This window comes from Juglans regia, chromosome 7 (genome assembly GCF_001411555.2).
Source record: "Juglans regia cultivar Chandler chromosome 7, Walnut 2.0, whole genome shotgun sequence".
Classification (NCBI taxonomy): domain Eukaryota; kingdom Viridiplantae; phylum Streptophyta; class Magnoliopsida; order Fagales; family Juglandaceae; genus Juglans; species Juglans regia.
Window position 1 is genome coordinate 50,007,433 of NC_049907.1, and position 22,070 is coordinate 50,029,502.

Here is a 22,070-nt window from a genome sequence, read left to right on the forward strand (position 1 = left end):
CGAGTTTGTTGCAAAATGGAATCTAATTTATTTGTTTATTTGTTTTTTCTTTTCAGGTTTTTATCGACAAAGCGTGTTACCTAATAATCAAATTTCTGTATTTATCATATTTATTTTATAACAAAATATATTTATTATTTATCGTATTACATTAAGACACATTAATTTTTAATTTTTTTTTTTTTTTTGTAAAATCTATTTATAGACAAAACATTTCGTAAAAAAATAACATCCCATGTGAAGCGAAAGGCCCAAAGTTTCTCTCCCTTTATGCAAGAATAATTATAAGATTTTTTAAATGAGTATTCATGTTTATTTCTATGTCTCATTTTAATAACATATAATGTATTAAAATGCAGTATTTACTTAAGAATTCTGGTCATATATATGATAATTTGTGAAATACCATATCTTCTATATTTTAAGAATTCCGTGTAATTTTCTTGTGGCAAATTATTAGCTTAACTTTCACAAATAAAAAATAATAATTAGGATGTAAATTTAATCAGAAAAGATGTAGTACTTACACGGAGATGTCATTATTTATGGCGTATGTAATACATTACTCCCTTCTCTAATAGAAATACGACCATCAGAATGATAAAATACCATGCACGAAAAGAAAAATGAAAAAAAAATCTATACCGGAAGGAAAGAAAGAATAATTCCTACCCACGAGATGATTTGTGATTCGATACGGTACTCGTCGTGTTCATCCATAACATAAATGATAAATAGACGAATAAAAGTAAATGAGGACAAACGTATGAATTTATGTAGTTCGACATAATGACTACGTCCACAGGTTGGTTAGGGACAAAATCTACTATGATGGGTGATTTTACAATCTCACATGACCTCACATATCTCACAATACAATTGAAGAATTTAGAGAATATCATTTGAAATCGTTATGTGCAGTAGAGTTGGCGTATATCGCTTTTGTCCAGTCCTTTTGTGTGGAGAGCTTCCTCATGTATATAAATATCTATTTCTTGAGAGTGATTGTCTTGTGAATTTTTTTCCTTTTAAGAGTACGAGTCCACTTTTTTTTAAGAGTTCGAGTCTACTTGTACTATCTTTTTTGATTTTATCTTTTAATTTGATTTTTGGTCTTATCACGAAGTTAAAGTATAGGCTGCTTATTTGACTCCTGAAAAATGTGATATCATTTTTCTTCCGCTCACATAAAAGATGTATGGAGATGTTTTATCCTAATCCTTTATGAAAGAATAATATAAAGACAATGAAGTACAATTTTTTATTTACTTTTGTGACGTGAAAGACTGAAAACTCAACTATTTTAATTAAAGGCAATGATAATCAATTTAGGCTCCATTTTATTTAAAACCAACAATTAAATATTAGAAAGTAGCTCACTTTTTATCCCTTCTAGACCATTCCTTATTTAAAAGATAAAAAATAAAAAGTTAGTAAACTTACTGGTAGGTTTGAGGGTAAAGATAAGATTAAAATTTTTCATCTCATCTCAATTCATCATTATAATTTTTTAAAATTTTTATATCAAATATAATAAATAATTCAAAATTTTTAAATTTTAAAACAATAATAATATTAAAATCTAATATTTTAAAATTTCTTCTAAAATAAAAAATTCACATGCCACTATTTTATTATAGTGAACTTATATATTGACTTGTTAAGACATACTATTGATGTGAAAAGTATAGAGACTTGCAATATTAATTAGTAAATATTATTTCACTTTTTATAAATATAATAACTTTTAAAATAAATACTGCATTACACACCAAACTTGCATTATATTATATAATAGGAAAAAAAGTATTTATAATTATGAATTGTATAACTGTTGCGTAATAAAAAACGTGAATAAAATATGAGATCCACATGAAAAAAATTAATTTTTTAATAATAGACCTCACTTTTTTTTAAAACGATTATATAATGTTTACGTACTTTACAATTATATATAAAATTACTCTATATAATATTTTAAACTATTTTTCAACGAAAAATAAAGTACTATTAATGTCTTCCCATGAAGCCCAAGGGCCAAACGAATTACTATCGTCGAAGCTCAGCCCATTAATTTATCGATCCAAAATGAGATAAGGTTATATCGGTAATTCAGTTCCGTATATATAGCAGCGTTCATCTTCTCCGTTTGGAAACCCTACTCCACGAGTCCACGGCCGCTGCAGCTATCCTCGTCTCTCCCAGGTCACTACCTCTCTCTCGCCCCCCCAGTAAAAACCCATTTTCTGTATTTTTTATTCCGTTTTTATGTGCACACAGAAGTATTCAATATCAATTTCTCCGAACAGCTGTTTTGTTCTGTTCAAAGCTTTTTCAACGAGCTTTGTTTTGTCATCTAGATTGGAAATTTTTAATTATTAATTATTATTAATGTGGATTAACACTTTTTCATGCTTTACTTTGGTTTTGTTAGGTAAGTAAGCTCTTTGGCTCCAGCGTCCAATGGCTCCGGCTAAAGGTACATTTCTTCTTCCGAGTTTTTTTTTTTCGTTTTAATTTTGTTTTCATTTGAAGTGTCATTTATGCGTTGCTGGGCTTTCAATGCAGATAATATTTATGTTGTGGGTTTCTGTTTTGGCCGTGATTAGAAATTTATGTTTGTGTTATTGAGTTTTATGCCTCTTATCTGTTTGGATTAACTATGAATATGTTAAATACTCGATTTTATGGGCTAATAAAATACATGAAGCGCTTATGCCCATATAGTATTTATGAATGTGTGGCATAATTTTATTGGGGTGGGGGAGGCTTCTTGTTGCATTTAACAATTCAGCTCGGATCCTCAGATCTGTTATGCATGCTAACTCCATTTATTTAATTTAGTTTGAGAGTGAGTAAGCTGAAAATCTGATGTTAGTTTGATGTTCTAGTGGTTTTGATTGAATTTGTTGGGGTATCTCTGTATATTTGATTGGTTTAGCATAATTGATGGCCTCCCTCCTTCCATGTTGCCCAACTTTAAGGCAAAATCATGGTGCTTTTGCTCACCCTTCTTTCCTTGCTGCTCACAAGGTACAAACAACAAGCTTATATTGATGTGGAATATATTTATGATGCTGTACTTGATGGTGTTAATCTCGATAGTGTGACAAGTATATTCTCTGGGCGGGTGTAGTTAGATTATTAATGCGGTAACTAAGGTTGGAGTCATAGGCAATCACGATTGAATGTCATATTTGCTTTCACCTTTTTGTTGTCTTTGCACCCTTTTCTTAAGAAAATGTGCATGATATTTATTTATTTTTACTACTTCTACTGTAATTAGGTTTAATGTTTTATCTGTTTGCAGCTGATGTTGCAAAAAAGGCTGATCCAAAGGCTCAAGCCTTGAAGGCTGCCAAGGCTGTGAAATCAGGCCCTGTTTTTAAGAAGAAAGCTAAGAAGATCAGGACATCAGTCACATTTCATCGACCAAAGACATTGAAGAAGGAGAGGAACCCCAAATATCCCCGCATCAGTGCTCCACCGAGAAATAAGTTGGATCATTATCAGATTCTCAAGTATCCTTTGACTACGGAGTCTGCAATGAAGAAGATTGAGGACAATAACACACTGGTTTTCATTGTTGACATTCGTGCCGACAAGAAGAAGATCAAAGATGCTGTGAAGAAGATGTATGACATTAAGGCCAAGAAAGTTAACACTTTGATCAGGTAAATTTCATTGATTCACACCTAAGAGCCGCAAAAATGTTTAGGTGGTGCACTTCTAAACATCCAAGGCATCAGTATTTGCCGGTTTGATTTTGGTGTGGGTAAAATGAGGGATCAATTGGAGCAGGGCTGTGCAATTCATATTTTGTCTCAGATTGAAAGACCCAGGATAACATACTCCATTATAGTTCTAATTCATTGTCTGCCCTTCTCCAATACACTATGCATTGAAGCCCTTTAGATTGGAAAAATGGGACACCTATTTCCTATTCATTCACTGAACCTTTAACTTATGTGATGCAGGCCCGATGGAACCAAGAAGGCTTATGTTAGGTTGACACCAGACTATGATGCCTTGGATGTGGCGAACAAAATCGGTATAATCTAAGCTACAATTTTGTATCCCCTTGTCCCAATTGAAGTGATCCCATTCTTGCGATGACAGTTTTGTTGGTACAACGAGGCATGACGTTAGGACTCAATATCAGTTGGTTATTTAAATTTGTATCTGGAACAATGTTTTCTATACAGCTTGTGTTTGGATGCCGATTAAGATTATACTTCCTCAATGTTTTATCTTTTGCAATGCAATTTCTTTTTATTTATTTGGTAGCCCCATTTCACCTTGGAATGGATGGTGAAATCAGTCAGAATGCAGTATTGGAGGTGATATATGAGATCACCTCATACGCTTCTACATTCAAAGGATCAAGGGAGCTGCGGTGCCTCTTGACATACCCACGGGGAATGAGACGCTCACGCTGCTGATGTTTTTCTGAGTTTGAGGTTGCCTGCGAGGGCTTGCTTGATAATCAATTCAATTAATCTGCAAGTTTTGTCAAGGTTGCAGATGGTTTTGCTTATATTTAGGTCACCCGATTGGAATGAAACGAAACGAAACAAAGGCAACTTATCACAGAACTTTCTTTCTTTCCTTCGGGGTGGCCAAAGTCAAAACACTTTCTACGAAACAAACAATTGACCAGATGTGTGTTCCAACTGATCAGATATGCCTGGTTTTGCTGAGGAATTTAGATTTTAGACAAGAAAATACCAATCTTCCACGCTTTAACCATCTCACTATCTAGTATGTCCCCACAGCATACTGTTTGTAAAATAACTATGTTCTATATGGCGACTAACATATGATAATTATGGCAAAAATGCTTTCCTGCACATATATTATATAATCTTCAATGTAATTTCATCAGGAACAACAAAATGCACCTCGTCAACATACTGTTCCTTTATGCGTTTAAGTTGAATAATAGTCTTTATCCAAGATTTCCATGAAAGGGAGAGAGAGCCATAGGAGAGAAGAAAAAAAATGGAAATAGTTACTGACTGGTATTGGCTCAAATGCAGTGATGCTTGCAGTTCAAAAGCGGGTGTCCCTAATCTTGAATAGGAAAATCGAATGGCCACCTAAAACCTGGAAACTTAGGAAGGAATCAATAACCCTATGCAATCTGTCTTTCATCTTCTCCCACCTCCTCTCATTACCTATCCCCCGTGGTTAAAGCGTAGAACTTACCTGTCATTAACAAAGTGATTCTCAATGAAAAGCAGAGTTTCGTACCAGAAGGACACTGAATACTGTAGTGTACCTAAAGATGGTAATATAACAAGCTGTTCCAGAATGCATTACTCATGTCATGCACCTCACATATTTACAAATATAGGAAGTGCACTATGCCATTGCCTAATACCTATGGAGATTGTGTTGAGAGCATGGCGGGTGTAGTTTGGAGCCTCAGCAATGAACTCAAATGTACAATATGCTTTCCCATCAACATCATGCTGTTTCCTACAAAGGATAATCAATAAATAAATAATTGTAGAAGGAACATTTATGTAAGTGATCTACTCTTATGCATGAATGTCAGTATCAGGAAAAACGTGTCTACGGGAAGTATGGGCCCAGAAATGACAGAATTTCACCTCCAACGACTAGCAGTAAAAGCTGCTGATTCATGCTAAAATGGTCTGCTCTTACATAAAATAAACAAGTACGGTCATCTCTCAAAGATACCTCTTTGAATACTGTGGCAAACGATACCATACTTCAAAAGCAGTCAAGGTTTGAGAAGATACGAGACCAAGATAACCAACTTTTGTATAAGAAGGAATATTATCTCCATTGCAGTGTCTAAGCACGAGCAAAAGCATATAAAGCATAATTTAAATTGTACCCTGATTAACCAAACTTATGGAGGGAGTCAAACCTCTGCTGCCTCAATTATCTTTGTTTTTTGGGAAGGCGGGGGCCAAGACCCTTTTTTATCAAAGTTTCTGCAAGCTGTGATCATTGTGTATATAGTGAGTAATAGAAACTATCAAAATGGGTAGAGAATTAAGAAGGCAAAAGAATAAAAAGAGTAAAGATGTTGATTGCATGGGATTATAAGGCTAACCCCTAGTGGTGGCCCAAAGACTTGAATGTCCTGTTTGCTTGTTGGGATCACATTCACGCTCAACACTTTCTAATGGCTCAATGACATCTTTAAAAACCTTGTCTTGACCGTCAATCACTGCTTCCTGAAAATGCCCAAGACAGCAAAACATGGAGAAGCTACTCTTAACTGTTGCCATTTAGCAGTTTGCTGATAGATTAACTTAAAAACACTGACATTAGCCTCAGAAATACTAGAAAAAATCGAAGCTGCAGATAAAACAGGGCAAAACACATGACCTGCCACCCAAATGGATAAACAAAACTCGTATCCATCTTTCTTATCAGTGACTGACAGAAATCCCTTCTTAGTTTCTGCAGCAACTGAGTCATATCAAGGTTGTGCTCTTAGGATATCAGCCATCATCATTACTCACACTAGCTACATCAGTAGAAAGGTCAACGACATGGAAAGGGTGGAGCTACGGATAGTGCACCGATGTGCATTTCTATGCTTTTTTTTTTTTTTTCACTTCATCGGTCTCCCTGCATTTTCCATATGAAAACCCATCTCATTGAAAGCCGAGCTTTACAGAGAACCTGAGGGGCCACTCCAGTCTCCCCGTATAGCTGGCACCTAGCGTCTCCCGGGTCTATCTGCCAGATTAAAAAGTAAAAGTACAAAAAAATAGAGAAGAAAGATATATATATCGTCAGGGTCTACCACAGGTCCAATGTAGTGATTACACTGAGAGAAGAAAAATGTGGTGAACAACATATAGATTAATGTTCCTTCCATATGATACTGGTGTGGGGATGTCTTCCATAGGTAAATGTATTATGTGTGAACAGATCCATCTCGAAACAAGGCAGGCAATTTCCGTCTGGCCAAGCACATCTCGAGGACCTCGGTATAATTGACCCATGCACTGGCCTAGTAGGTACGAGGTGATTATTATATCAAAGATAACTTTTGAATTATATTTTTTATGCAGAAGTCCCAGCTAAACAACGCCAGTTGGGATCAGCGGAAGTTTGAGTCTCTTGGCATTAAATTAAACAAAAATAAAGTACATGATAATAAAGTGCCAGGACTGATTACATGCACTGCATGCCCTCGTGCACGTTCTAAAAGAAAGACAGCCACTGCTTCATACTTAATTTAATTAGCAGACTAATAATAATAATAATGCAGATTTAAAAGCAAAGTTAACCTCGAGAAAGAGAGCCTGTTGAGGATGTGTCTGCTTACTCGGACATGCTTCATTGAAATGCCGCCTCTTCGATGCCAAGGCAACTTACCATGCTTCTGGAACTGAGCCATAAATAAGCAAGTGTGAAGGGGCAAAATCCTTGGATTGGGCTAAAAGTAGGGCTGGGGTTAAAACCCAGATCTTGGGTCTGGGCTGAACACAAGGCCCAGATCAAGGCCCAAGTGCATAATATGGCCTGAGTCGAACGGTAGCACCTGGGTCAATGCTCAGGTATAAAATCTGAGTCAGATCTTACTTACATCAGGAAACATAGGCAATGATTAAGAGGGAATGAGTATAGCATTTAATGTCAAACGAGAAAACTTGCGGCGTTCATACCCAGTATTAATGAGATGGAAAGGGTTCGAAATAGAATATACGCCGCATTCAATGCGGCCCAAGGTTCAAACAACACACAGTGACGCTAAGCACTTCATAGCCCGACCAACCAACGACAAAAAGATAGCTCGGCGAGAAGACAACAGATCTCCTGCTATACAACGCTCCACTACCATGAAGACCAGGTCGGCAAGTATAAATAACACCACCTGCAGCACACAGGTAGGTAATCTAACACAATCACCGTCAATATATTTCATCTTCAACCTTAGTACCATACTTACTTAAACATTGGAGCATCAATGGATCCCGAGGTCTCCTTTGGTCACTGTATAGGTGATCGTACGAGCATTAACTGAGTGGAATTGCCTTGGCCCGTGAAACACGACATCAACAATAAGCATACGCTATACATGCATAAATACTGGAAGAGAAAAGGAAGAAATGGATTAAATCAAGTGCAATTCTATTTATCATTCTCACACCACACACTATATACCGCACATAATTTTTTTAATTTTTTTCTCAAATCAAACGTATGATGTATGGATGATGAGTAGAAAAACTCAATTAGTTTAATAAAAATAAACAAAATAAAAAAAGTGATGTATAGTGTGTAGGAATGATTAATAACAAAATTCTTAAATCAAATGAGATTGTTGGAGCACGGAGGGAGAAAGAGAATGAGAGAATTTGATATTATGTTGAAATGCGATGAGTTGAGATGAAAGTTAAATAGAATATTGTTATAATATTATTATTGTTTTTGGATTCGAAAAAGTTGAATTGTTTATTATATTTTTTGTAAGAATTTAAAAAATTTGTAATAATTAGATAAGATGATGTGTCATGACATAACATACCATGAAATGCTTTTTGTATCCAAACCTAACATTGAGAAATGATTTGTGTAAATCTTAAATAGATAGACCGTGCAAATATTTGTAAAAAAAATACTCTATTTAAAAAAAAAATTATTCTTTATTAATATAATCCACTTCTTTATAAAATAGTTATACAAAATTTATCTATTTGAAATTAGGGATTTGGATGTTGGAAGATACTTAGATCAACTCCGTTCAATCTAATTTTAAGTTAAATCTAATATTCAAATACTCAACTCTTAAATTATTAAACATCACTCAACTCAAAATCTCTTTATACGTGAGAGGCATAATATTTTTTAACTCAATACTCTTTACATACGAGACTTATAATTATTTTTAACTTCTCATCAATATATCTAAACTTATCTTAACATTAAAATACATTTAAATTTATCTTATAAAATTTATTTTATTATCTCAATTCACTTTTATTTATAAAAGAATTTAATTCATTCCAATCCAACTCAACGTTTAAAACCGAACGTAGCCTTATCCTCGAGAATTGGTGAATGTGACGCGGTCTACGTACGTAGGAGTGAAAAAAAAAAAAAAAAAAAAGAAAAGAAAAGAAAGAAAAGGTGGGTTGCCGTCGTCTCCGGGCTTTGTGGTGGAGACTGAAGAACGTTGTTATCCCTTTTCCGTCTTCTGTCGACTTATCCAAATTATATGAAGCGTGCGAAGTGGGCTGCAGAAGTTGGGCCCACTTTTGGTATGCATCCCGGCGTCTGTTACATCACTACTTTTCTAGCTGCACACTCATGATTCATCTACATAAATAATTTTCCTTTCGATCCTGCATCGGTCGGAGTAGCAGCATCCTTGAATCTATTACAACGAGACATTTTTTTTAAGATTCTCTTTCCCTATTATTATTATTGTGTAGTTTTTTAATACAGTTAAAAAGAAAAAAATAATTTTTTTTTTATCCTTCATTATTTATTATCTCATACGTCACACTTTATAAAAAATACTATCATATCCTATAAAAAATATTATCAGATTCTATAAAAAAAAATTATAGATATAAAATATGTAAATAAATAGTAATTAATGTATAAATTTATTCAAAAATAATAATATATGATTATCAAACATGGAAATTATCAACTCAGTTTGGTAAAAATTATGCAAATATGCCCTAAGAAAAACAACAAAAAAGTGGATATTGTAGTCTGCATTTTGCTACAATTGTATATTGGCTAATATATATATATATATATAGCTTTATCCGAGAGAAGAAAACCCAGAATACACGTTCTTTGTTTGCATTTGCCAAACTACCACATAATGGTCCACATTAGCAACATCAATCAAAATCTCACTTGTTCAAGAAACAAAAACCAAAAAAATATACACCAATAGGCACAAGTCCACCACCCAGTTGCCAAAAATAAAGAACATTACCAATTGGGAAAGGCAAATGAAAAAGTGGGAGAGAAGGGAAGGGAACATAACAGAACAGAGCAAATGGACTGGCACTAAAAAAGTGGATCATCCTCTTTCTTTTTATTTATGATGTCCCCTCTCATCCTCCTCTCCCAGGTCACAGGCCACTACTCAACACTCCCTATAAAACAACATTTTTTCTTTCAAATAATATATTATAATTTAAATTTCGTTTGTTTTGAAAAAATATCTCATCTTATTTTATCTAATTATTATAATTCTTTTAATTGTTAATATAAAATAAAATAAATAATTTAATTTTTTTAAATCTCAAAATAAAAATAATATTAAAAAATATATTCTAATAATATTTTATTTAATTTTTTAATTTTAATTTCATCTTATTTTTAAAAACAAACGAGTTGAGGAACAATTCACGCAACCTCACAGGAGATGTCTGTCACCTGAACCAAAACAAAACACCACGTGTCATTTACTTAACTACCCATTCCACGGACGTAACGTAAATTCATCGTTCCATTCGTTCATACAGCTGTTAACGCATTTACCAAACAACAGCACAACTTCGTTACCGAATTGACCAAAACACCCCACCAAACATGTACGCAGCGGGTAGTGGTGGCTTTACTGTGTACATAACATCTCCTACTGCTCCTTTAATGTACAAACTTAATATCCTTCGGCTTCCCTTGCAACGCTTCGCCGGCATTTGACCGTTAACCAATTCTTAGAAACAAAAGGGAAAAACATTCAAGAAGAGCGAGCGAGCAAAGGAGGATCCTATTTCTTGGTGTCGCCGTGCGTCAGTCAGTCAAACATTTCCAACACCCCCCCTCCGCCTTCTTTGACCGGGTCGCCCACCCACCTGCGAACGACCCCCCCCATTTCATTTTCTTTCTGTTTTTGGCTTTTGCTTTTTGGGAAAAGCAAGAAACAATGAGAATATAGATTCTCAAAACCCCAAAAACACAAAAGAATTTGATGATTTGATATCAGTAGTCCGTCCTGCTAAATTTAGCAGATCTGCTAAATTTAGAGGGATTTTCGGTTAGCCGTTTTGCCTGAGGCAGTTGGTGGTGAGGGAGCTAGTGACTCGGCGACTTCGACTTCAGTGAGAGTTTGGGGTTCCGAGTTACTCCCCGAAGATGATGATCTCGAGGGGGCTGTTCGGGTGGTCCCCACCACACATACAGCCCTTGACGCCCGTGTCGGAGGTATCGGAGCCGCCCGAGTCTCCGTCCCCTTACATGGACCAGAGCGCTGATACGGCGGGGCAGCAGGTAGAGCCGGAAGAAGAGATCGAGGAGCCCGAGGAGATCGAGCCACCTCCCGCCGCCGTCCCCTTCTCGGGCCTCTTCGCCTGCGCCGACCGCCTCGACTGGGCCCTCATGCTCGTCGGCTCGCTCGCTGCGGCCGCCCACGGCACTGCCCTCGTCGTTTACCTCCACTACTTCGCCAAGATCGTCCACGTTCTCAGGATTGGCCCCGATAAACACGAAGAGCAGTTCGAGAAGTTTAGGGAGGTAATTTAAAGTTTACGAAGCCGTAAATTGAGTTAATCGATTGTATTCGTTTGGCTGCTTAGAAAATTTGAAATGGAATGAATTAGGGTTTTCATCTTTAGGTTTAATTTTACTCGCTAAGCTTGACTCACTGATCGTGTTTAGCTCACAGGTTGACGTCCGATCCAACCTATCAGTAAAGTAATAGAAGAGTTTCTGTTTTATTTTTTCTGGTTAGGCTGTTTCATGAAGAACTAAATGACTAATAAACTTTTATTATTATTATTATTATTTTCACTTATCATAAACTTTATTATTATCTTCTGGTTAGGCTGTTTCGGTGAGAAGTTATTTTCGGTATTATTATTATTATTATTTTCACTTATCATAAACTTTTTTTAATAAAATTTTTGTTCGCTTGTGAATTTACCGTAATTGTACTATTACTCCAGTCAAATTAGTTTTTCATATGTATGAAATTATTATGGAGATGTACTGGGAAACTTTGGGGGTAATTAGAATCTGTGAGTTGAGATTACATTTGCCATGGTGCTGCAGATTTTGTTACAATCCTCGTCTGAAACTTGATGATTCATTCCTTGTTTTTAAAGCCAAAGGGAATCTATATTTTATGAGCTAAACCTTCCAAAAGTGATTTATGACTACTAAGTTGACTAGAGTATAAGCCAACTGTTTTTTCACAATCTATTATATCAGGACAACTCTTTTGGAAAAGGAAAGATAGTTGTTTCTGTTGTATTGGAAGTATTCTTGAGTTGATGTGGGATAAGATGTAACAACCCAAGGAAAAGTGCAAGCCACATTGGGGTTTACACTCCAAAAAGACAAGTTAAAACTACAATTGGAGATTCCTTTAGATCATTATAAATGTAAAGATCTTCTCCCTCACATTCACCAAGCTTCTATATTGGCTTTGATTCCATTTTTAACAATCCAAGTAAAGTCTAATTGTAACATTGAGTAGTCGGAATATAAGCATATATGCTGCTTGGGTTTTTTCTTGGGCTGTACATAAAATATGGGGGGCTATATCATATCATAATTGCTTTCTTAATCTGAAGAGACTATCCATTTACAAAAATTAGATAGTGGATGTTGTGTGTGATTTGAATTGGAACTGATCTATGCCCAAAATTTGACCACATGTTCTGTTTTCATTTGCCCTTTTGTTTGTGAGGAGAGTGAAAGATTGCTTACGAACTTACATTTTTGACTCCTGCATTTGCCCTTTTTGTTTCCAGAACTGAAATCACTAACCCAACTTAGGGCTCGTTTGGATACTTAGAATATCTTAGTATATCTGTGAATAGTAGTGAAATAGTTTGAGTTAAAATGTTTTATTGGGTTTTTGGGAAATGAGAGAAAAAAAACTGAATACAAATATTATAAAGTTAAAAAATTGTTTGAATATAATTTTTTAATATAATTTTTGTTTTGATTTGAAAAAGTAGTATTGTTTTTTGTGTTTTGGTTGGGAGTTTGAAAAAGTTGTCATGATTAGGTAATTATTAGATGAAAAAATTGAAGATTTGAAATTGAGAAGTGTTTTGTGTTTGAGAAGGAAATATCTGAGAATACTTGAGAACAGCTGTGTTGCCAAGCGGACCCCTAGCTGAATAGTTTGCATCGGGCTTAGTTCAGTGCAGTTTATATGTATTATTTGGTGGCTCTAACATTTCCTTTTCCAACATATATTCCTGCACTTAAAAGGAACCTTGGGTCAATTTGCACTAGAACAAACCTTTGAATTTCTTGTTTTTTCAAAAAATTAGTCAGACTATAATGGTGGTAAGCTGGAGGTTAGTATGGCACATTGGCAATTGACGTTTAAGATTTGTCATTCAAGTGGTTTTTGAAGAGGTCATTTGGTATCAAAGGTCCTGTGTGTGAGCCGAAAAAGTTAAAAAAAAAAAAAGAATTTAGAATGCAGAAAAATTTAAATATGGTCAATATCTTTCAATTTCGGCTCACAGTATACGTTCCATGTACTTGGACTTTGCCTATTCTTGGGAATAAAGTTTCTTATTACTTTGAAAAAAAAAAAAAAAAAAATTCAGTCCGTGAAGTATGCGGCCTGTTAAGTTTTGGTCCATGGCTTGTAGTTGAGGGGTTGCTTTTGGTTCTAAAGTTTCTATCTGAAAGAAGTATTTGGTTAGACCATATTAATTAGCAATGACGTGAAACATCATTTATTTATGGAGGAAAATTCTAATAGCTAACTGCTTTTGATTTTGTTTGCGTCTTACATTCTCCCTTTACTGTTTTATCCTTATTTTACAGCAAGTAACAGCCTTCTGTTATTACTTGCCAAAAAACAGCATTCTGTTATTATCCTTTGCACGCTACACAAAATTTTCACGTAGTTTGTATTCAATATAGAATGTGAAATATTAATTCTTTTCTATAAGTAATGTGAAATATTAATTGTTTTTGTTCATGATCTAGAAGCTGAAGAGATGACAAACTTATCGTCATTTGAATGTGTTATTGTTTTGCTGCAGCTTACTTTTACAATCGTGTATATTGCTGTGGGTGTTTTCGCTGCTGGTTGGATTGGTAAATGATTTATCAGGATTAGTCAACACTTCACTTCTGTTTTTGTGTCACATTTGTAGCCGTCAATACTTACTTTTTTTGTGTTATAGAGGTTTCATGCTGGATACTGACTGGGGAAAGGCAGACGGCTGTCATCAGGTCAAGATATGTTCAAGTGTTACTTAATCAAGACATGAGCTTTTTTGATACCTATGGGAACAATGGGGACATTGTGAGCCAAGTATTGAGTGATGTGCTACTTATTCAATCTGCTCTTAGTGAAAAAGTATGTTAAGATCTAACATATTGCCTTATATAAATAAAGATCTAACGTACTGCATATACATTTATGTGTATTTTTTGAAATTTTCTAGATTATTAACTCCCTCTCCATGCATTGTTTTGTCTAATCTGTTTCTTGGACTCTGATGATACAGGTTGGAAATTATATTCATAATATGGCTACTTTTTTCAGTGGTCTAGTTCTTGGTTTTATCAACTGTTGGCAGATTGCTCTCATAACATTAGCCACTGGTCCATTCATTGTAGCAGCTGGAGGAATATCAAATATTTTTCTTCACAGGCTTGCTGAGAATATTCAAGATGCATATGCCGAAGCAGCTAGCATTGCGGAACAGGTCTATTTATATCACTCTTTCCATTTGACATAACCCCCTCCCACTAAAGAAAAAGAAGAAAAAAGAAAGAAAATGAAGACTCTCATTTCTTGAGAGCAACCTTTTTTACCTATTTTTGTAATTTTAGCTCATTTCTCACTGTATCACTAGCTCTGGATCAAGGTAACTTTTATGAAGTTTTGGAGTTTTGAATTAATATGCTGAATCGTTGCACCAATATGAATGTGTTTTGCATCAAGTTTTTTGGTCTTTGTAGGATTTTGGGTGGGTCCTTCTATTTTTTCTGTTGCTTTTGAATATTCTGAAGTATTTGTATAATCTCTATCTGAGTAACTTGTCAAAAAAATTTATATCCCAGTTGGCAATTGGTGGCGTTGTTTTCATTTAAATTATATAAAATTTCTTTTCACCCTGGTCACCGATAAATGTCACCACCTAATGTTTAAATTAAACCATACCTTATTTCCAGCCCAACCAATCTCCTTTAATATGTTGGGATATATATTTTTTCTTTTGTTGGGATTTAATCATACATATGGCATTACCGTCTGAAATGGGTTGTGAGACCAGAAGAGGCATTTATAAGTCTGTAAATTCCCTCTTGTGAGTCCTTCAATTTTTTTCTTTCCTCTTCTATGAATATGGCAACGATGCCAAACCATTTCGTGTTTTTCTAATATACCATAATGCTCTTTTGTTCTTTCCTCTCACACTCGTTACCAATCTGTCACTACGATTTCCAGAGTTGTCTTCCCTTCTGCTTCCCAACATAGTGGTTGAACAACGTTTCACTGCTAGTGGCAATCTGCCTTCTGCCAAGGTCTTCTTCGTTTTGTCCTGCTTTCCTTGTTATCTATCTGTCCTCATTATTATCCACGCCACTTTACTCATCTGCCCCAATATATATATATATGACCCTTCTTTCAGTAGTTTTTCTTTTCTAAGAGGAGTGGGGAGGGAGTAACTTTTTCCGTTGTGTTGGTTTGTCTTGGGTTCTGCCTAGCAGAATAATGAATCTTTTTTTTTTTTTTTTTCTAATTGGTAAAATAGTGGATCTTTTTTACTCTTGGGGAAGCTTAGGTGGAAGCCCAGAAAATTAGTGCAGTGTGGAAAATGGTTCTTGCTTATCTCATATGGTGTATTTGACAGAAAGAAATAATAGAATTTTTTAGGACTCTGAACGGACTGTGGAGGAGCTCAATACTACTCATTTTGGCTACTTTTATAGACTTTAGTGGGCTGAACTTGCATGATTTTCTTGTATCTTTTCCGCTTTCTAGATGGGTATTTCTCTTGTATACAACATGTGTACTTGGAGTATGTGTGTGTATATATATATATATATATATATATATATATTTACAAAGTGACAGGTAAATAGTTTAACTATAGCAACAATTTTTGAATTATGCTTGTGGTCATTTTTGTGAAGTAATTAATTCCAGTGATTCTAAAGCATGAATAGTTTCTTAAAAATGCAGGCAGTCTCCTATATTAAGACATTGTATGCATTTACAAATGAAACATTGGCCAAGTATTCTTACGCAACATCACTACAAGCAACTCTGAGATATGGTATATTAATAAGCCTTGTGCAAGGACTTGGACTTGGATTTACGTATGGGCTTGCCATATGTTCTTGTGCCTTACAACTGTGGGTTGGAAGGTTCCTAATTACTCGTGGAAAAGCTCATGGTGGTGAAATAATAACGGCCTTATTTGCTATAATTTTAAGTGGCCTGTAAGTATCTTTCTTGAACTCATGCCCTGACCATCATTTCCACCGTTTTTCTCACTTTGTGTTTTTTCTTTCTTTCTTTCTTTCTATAATAGTGGGCTGAATCAAGCAGCAACAAACTTCTATTCATTTGACCAAGGACGAATTGCTGCCTATAGACTTTATGAGATGATAAGCCGCTCATCCTCCACAGTTGATCAAGAAGGAATTACCCCAGTTTCAGTGCAAGGAAATATAGAGTTTAGGAATGTATATTTCAGCTATCTGTCTCGTCCTGAAATCCCTATTTTGAGTGGGTTTTATCTCACTGTACCTGCTAAGAAAGCTGTGGCACTTGTTGGCAGAAATGGCTCTGGAAAAAGCAGTATTATCCCACTCATGGAGCGGTTTTATGATCCTACATTAGGTATGATGGTCTTATTCCTTACCTTTAAATGTTTTCTAGTACCTTTTTTTGGGAGGGGGCGGGGGTTACAATGGTCATATTTTTCTCCTATTGTAAAGGTGCATATACGATACTGGGAAGGTCCCACTGAAATCCTTAGTATCCTTGCTTATACCAATGGTTTTCATTTTGTGCTGCAGGAGAAGTTCTCTTGGATGGAGAAAATATTAGGAACCTTAAACTGGAATGGCTAAGAAGCCAAATAGGACTAGTTACCCAGGAGCCTGCCTTGCTAAGTTTAAGTATAAGAGACAATATTGCTTATGGACGGGATGCTCCCTTTGATCGAATTGAAGAAGCTGCTAAAATAGCGCATGCACATACTTTAATCAGCTCACTTGAGAAAGGATATGACACACAGGTAAAATTCTAAAATTGAAGATATTTACTTGAACCTATATTTCATAGAATTGTCTGGATCATTTCATGTTCCTGTGGACTTGGGTGGGTAAGTTAAAAGAAAAACTCTTTTGCATTTCAGGTGGGCAGGGCTGGTTTAGCATTAACGGAAGAGCAGAAGATTAAACTTTCTATTGCTAGAGCAGTACTTCTAAACCCATCAATTCTTCTGCTTGATGAGGTTACAGGTGGACTTGATTTTGAAGCTGAAAGAGCTGTTCAGGAGGCTCTGGATCTCCTCATGTTGGGACGTTCAACTATAATTATAGCTCGGCGACTTAGCCTTATAAGGAATGCTGATTACATAGCTGTGATGGAGGACGGTCAACTTGTTGAAATGGGTACTCATGATGAATTATTGACCCTGGACGGCCTATATGCGGAGCTTCTAAAATGTGAAGAAGCAGCAAAACTTCCTAGGAGGTATAATACAAGAGCAAACTGCATTTGATTAGGCAGCAATAATAAGTTTAAGCATTTTGTATCATTGCAAAGAGACATTTGTTAATTTGCAGACTTGTTTGCTAGATAGTTAAATTGCACTTCTCTTTAACTTCGCATTTTTGTTTTGGCTAAGTTGCATGTTTTTTGAGTTCTGCGTGCAACTATTCCCAGGATGCCATTGAGAAACTACAAGGAGACTGCGGCTTTCCAAATTGAAAAGGACTCTTCTGCAAGTTACAACTTCCAAGAACCATCATCTCCGAAAATGGTCAAATCGCCCTCTCTCCAGAGAGTTCCTGGCATATTTCGTCCCTCAGATAGCACCTTTGCCTCACAGGATTCACCCAGAGCTGGGAGCCCACCAGCAGAGAAGTTGCTGGAAAATGGCCAGCCCATGGATGCAACAGATAAGGAACCATCAATTAGAAGGCAGGATAGTTTTGAAATGAGACTACCTGAGCTACCCAAGATTGATGTTCAGTCTGCACAGAGACAAACATCAAATGGTTCTGATCCCGAATCCCCAGTTTCACCCCTCTTGACATCTGATCCCAAAAATGAACGTTCACATTCACAGACTTTTAGCCGTCCACATAGTCAATCTGACGACTTTCCAGTTAAAGTGAAGGAAGAAAAAAGTGCACAGCATCGAGAAGCACCATCACTTTGGAGGTTGGCAGAGCTTAGTCTTGCAGAGTGGCTTTACGCTGTATTAGGAAGCACTGGTGCTGCCATCTTTGGTTCTTTTAATCCTCTCCTTGCTTACGTTATTGCACTGATAGTGACAGCATACTATAGACCTGAGAAAGATCACTTGCGGCAGGAAGTAGACAAATGGTGCTTGATCATTGCCTGCATGGGTATAGTGACAGTTGTTGCCAATTTTTTGCAGCACTTTTATTTTGGTATCATGGGGGAGAAGATGACTGAACGAGTTCGTAGAATGATGTTCTCAGGTGCATGACTCCTTCCTTAATCTCCTAGTAGATTTCTTGAGATCACCATCCAGTTTATTCTCATAAACTATTTCCCTGATGTGACAGCAATGTTGCGCAATGAAGTTGGATGGTTTGATGAAGAGGAAAACAGTGCTGACACCCTATCCATGCGTTTGGCGAATGATGCTACATTTGTGCGAGCTGCTTTTAGCAACCGGCTTTCCATATTTGTACAGGACAGTGCTGCTGTTATAGTGGCTGTTCTTATTGGGATGTTGCTACAATGGCGATTGGCACTTGTGGCTTTGGCAACCCTACCAGTTCTCACTGTTTCTGCCATTGCACAGGTCTGCACCATATCTATTTGCTTCCCATTACAAATACATGTTGTGCTTGAATGGATAGTTGAGTTGTGATTTGAACTTAATTCTTTAGATTAGGTCTTTTCTTTATAGGTAATTTGTCATTCTACCCATGATGCATATAACTATTATTTCCATCAGCTTCAGGGCCTTGCTTTAAAGGATATATTTCTTGTGTAGAAAATGAGTTACACGTGGTGTGTTTTTATTGATAATGTTTCAGTGAGATTTTTTAAGTTTTCCACTTTGGTAGGAACATCTTAAAACGACATGAAATAAGTTTGGCACATGTGGGAGAACCTTGTATATTTTCATATTGGTTCAACTAATGACTTATTTATGATATAAACATAAGGGTGTTGACAATATGGTTAGAATGCTGAAGAAGGGGAACAATAATTTATAACGTCCCACAATAATGGTTTATGGATAAAGCCTCTGAAAGCGACATGAAATCCGTTTCTCATGTGGGAAGATCTTGTCTATTTTCATATTTTTCAGATTGGTTTAACTAATGACTTATTTATTATATAAACATAAGGGCGTTGACAATATGTATTTTGAATGCTGAAGAAGGAAAGCCATAATTTCTAACGAGTCCCACAAGAACGTTTTATGAATAAAGCCCATGCCACTTCCACATAAAATCACTCCGCACATGCTCAACCACCACTTGCAGCTGCCTGCCGATTGTAACCACAATGATTCTCCCATATTTTCCTATCCACCCTACAAAAAAAATGGACGCAACTCACACCTATATCTGCCCTTACATGCAACTTGCTGTGCAGGCTGCAAAGCATAAGCATATGCACCATCTAGTAATTTGGCATATTCTTTTTTTGATAATGAAGGTGCTTTTTCCAAGTTGCTAACACTGTAGCATTATTGTGACAGAAAAATGGTCAGTGTTTAAGTGTGGTATGGCAATATTGTCTTTGTATTTGGGTCTTCTTCTGTCTAATTTTTTTTATCAGCGTGTTAACCTTATCGACCTATATTCTATGCCAGTGTAATATATTTGTATTCCATGGATGTCATAATTACATATTGGCTGAGTTTCATTTATAAGATTCACTTCCATTTATTCTTTTCTTCAATAGTGAAACAATGCTTAAATGTTGCAGAAATTGTGGCTTGCTGGATTTTCAAGGGGCATCCAGGAGATGCACAGGAAGGCATCTTTGGTCCTTGAGGATGCTGTTCGAAACATATACACTGTTGTAGCATTCTGTGCTGGTAACAAGGTAATGGAGCTCTACAGGTTGCAACTAAAGAAAATATTTAAGAAGAGTTTCCTTCATGGAATGGCCATTGGTTTCGCTTTTGGCTTTTCACAGTTTCTACTTTTTGCCTGTAATGCGCTTCTCCTTTGGTACACTGCATACTCAGTTAAACATGGCTTTATGAACCTACCTACTGCTCTCAAGGAATATATGGTTTTCTCTTTTGCGACATTTGCACTGGTGGAGCCTTTTGGATTGGCTCCATACATACTTAAACGACGAAAATCTCTTATTTCAGTGTTTGAAATCATAGATCGAATGCCTAAGATTGACCCAGATGATAACTCAGCATTGAAACCACCTAATGTTTATGGAAGCATTGAGTTGAAAAATATTGATTTCTGTTACCCTACACGCCCAGAAATGTTGGTATTGAGCAATTTCAGTCTCAAAGTCAATGGGGGACAAACTGTGGCGGTGGTGGGAGTTTCAGGGTCTGGAAAGAGCACCATAATATCTTTGATTGAGAGGTTCTATGATCCGGTTGCTGGTCAAGTCCTACTGGATGGGCGAGATCTGAAACTTTATAATTTGAGATGGTTGAGGAACCACCTAGGTCTTGTCCAGCAGGAACCAATTATCTTCTCAACAACTATTAGGGAAAATATAATATATGCAAGGCACAATGCTAGTGAAGCTGAGATGAAAGAGGCTGCTAGGATAGCAAATGCTCACCATTTCATCAGCAGTTTGCCTCATGGTTATGACACACATGTGGGGATGAGGGGTGTGGATCTGACTCCCGGGCAGAAACAGAGAATAGCAATTGCTCGGGTTGTGCTAAAGAATGCACCCATCTTGTTATTAGATGAAGCAAGCTCGTCAATTGAATCCGAGTCAAGTCGGGTGGTGCAGGAGGCTCTAGATACATTGATCATGGGAAACAAAACAACCATTCTGATAGCCCACAGAGCTGCAATGATGAGGCATGTAGACAACATTGTAGTTCTGAATGGAGGGCGAATTGTAGAGGAAGGGACGCATGATTCTTTGGTGGCAAAGAACGGTCTGTATGTCCGTTTGATGCAACCTCAATTCGGGAAGGGTTTGCGTCAGCACCGACTTGTCTAGAATTAGTTTTGTGATTGGGTTTGGTTCATCTACAGTTCTCACTCTGCTCAATTTGATTTACTGGGATATCTATGCCGATGTATTTTTCCCTATCATATTGGTGGTAATCCAGATTGGGCAGAGAGAGAAATGAGACCAATGTGGCGTGTGACAATTTTTATATTTCAGGGTGAGTGGGTGGGTGTATCCTGTGGCGGCAGTGCTAGTTACATTGTTCAAAAGTAGGTTTTAGAAGTAGGGTTTTTGGAGTTGGTTGGCCTTTGAGGATGTGCTCTCAGGGCTGGATGCATATTCTTTTGGAGGCGAGAGTCATTAGATTGGCATTGTGCTCAGTCTCCTGGGTATAATTGATTTGCTTCTCAAGCAGAAAGTGGGTTTGAATTAATTCTAGTTTTACTTTTTCTGTTGAGGTGTTTTTCGTTTTACATTTTTATTGAACTTCTTTAACCCTCTCTCTGTCTCCCTCCAGCTTGCACGATGAATTTTATATCTTGTTGTAAGATCTACTTCCATCTGTGAAAATTGTAGAAAGTTAAAAGAGGTAAAAGAAGTTTGTAACCTTTGTAAATAGATACTTATAATTTACAAGCTATTCAATTTTCCCTGTTTGATCCCTCGAGTTAAACTTGGTTCATACTTGGAGCATGTTGGTTGTTGTTACTGCATGAAAACAGGCATTCTTCGTGTCGTGTTCTGCTTATTTGGCTTTTAACTCCTAGACTGTTGTGTACAGCTTGCA

At 36.3% G+C, this 22,070-nt stretch overlaps 2 protein-coding genes and 1 pseudogene across 4 annotated transcripts; 2 read left to right on the forward strand and 1 right to left on the reverse strand.

The window, feature by feature from the left end:
- Window positions 1-2,099: 2,099 nt before the first annotated feature.
- LOC109019150 (60S ribosomal protein L23a-2) lies at window positions 2,100-4,260 on the forward strand. 2 transcript variants are annotated; one of them, XM_019001381.2, is made up of 4 exons: window positions 2,100-2,205; window positions 2,435-2,479; window positions 3,311-3,674; window positions 3,978-4,260. In XM_019001381.2, the coding sequence occupies exons 2-4, from the start codon at window positions 2,464-2,466 to the stop codon at window positions 4,060-4,062; spliced, it is 465 nt and encodes a 154-aa protein (XP_018856926.1). In that variant the 5' UTR covers window positions 2,100-2,205; window positions 2,435-2,463; the 3' UTR covers window positions 4,063-4,260. The 2 variants fall into 2 exon arrangements, with proteins under 2 accessions (XP_018856926.1, XP_035548342.1); XM_035692449.1 differs by having other exon boundaries at window positions 2,159-2,205; window positions 2,435-3,674.
- A 792-nt stretch (window positions 4,261-5,052) lies between these two features.
- On the reverse strand, window positions 5,053-7,390 carry LOC109019142 (annotated as a pseudogene).
- A 3,405-nt stretch (window positions 7,391-10,795) lies between these two features.
- On the forward strand, window positions 10,796-21,952 carry LOC109019145 (ABC transporter B family member 20). 2 transcript variants are annotated; one of them, XM_019001371.2, is made up of 11 exons: window positions 10,796-11,475; window positions 13,977-14,031; window positions 14,121-14,296; window positions 14,448-14,648; window positions 16,130-16,389; window positions 16,482-16,792; window positions 16,972-17,192; window positions 17,313-17,653; window positions 17,846-18,630; window positions 18,718-18,959; window positions 20,102-21,952. In XM_019001371.2, the coding sequence occupies exons 1-11, from the start codon at window positions 11,098-11,100 to the stop codon at window positions 21,329-21,331; spliced, it is 4,200 nt and encodes a 1,399-aa protein (XP_018856916.1). In that variant the 5' UTR covers window positions 10,796-11,097; the 3' UTR covers window positions 21,332-21,952. The 2 variants fall into 2 exon arrangements, with proteins under 2 accessions (XP_018856916.1, XP_018856917.1); XM_019001372.2 differs by lacking the exon at window positions 13,977-14,031 and having other exon boundaries at window positions 11,405-11,475.
- Window positions 21,953-22,070: the final 118 nt, after the last annotated feature.

Coding starts and splice junctions, on each gene's coding strand:
- LOC109019150 (XM_035692449.1), top strand. CDS start 3,292: ATGTTTTATCTGTTTGCAGCTGATGTTGCAAAAAAGGCTGATCCAAAG. Junction 3,675..3,977: donor AAAGTTAACACTTTGATCAG/GTAAATTTCATT, acceptor TATGTGATGCAG/GCCCGATGGAACCAAGAAGG.
- LOC109019145 (XM_019001371.2), top strand. CDS start 11,098: ATGATGATCTCGAGGGGGCTGTTCGGGTGGTCCCCACCACACATACAG. Junction 14,032..14,120: donor TTTCGCTGCTGGTTGGATTG/GTAAATGATTTA, acceptor TTTGTGTTATAG/AGGTTTCATGCTGGATACTG. Junction 18,960..20,101: donor CTGTTTCTGCCATTGCACAG/GTCTGCACCATA, acceptor TAAATGTTGCAG/AAATTGTGGCTTGCTGGATT.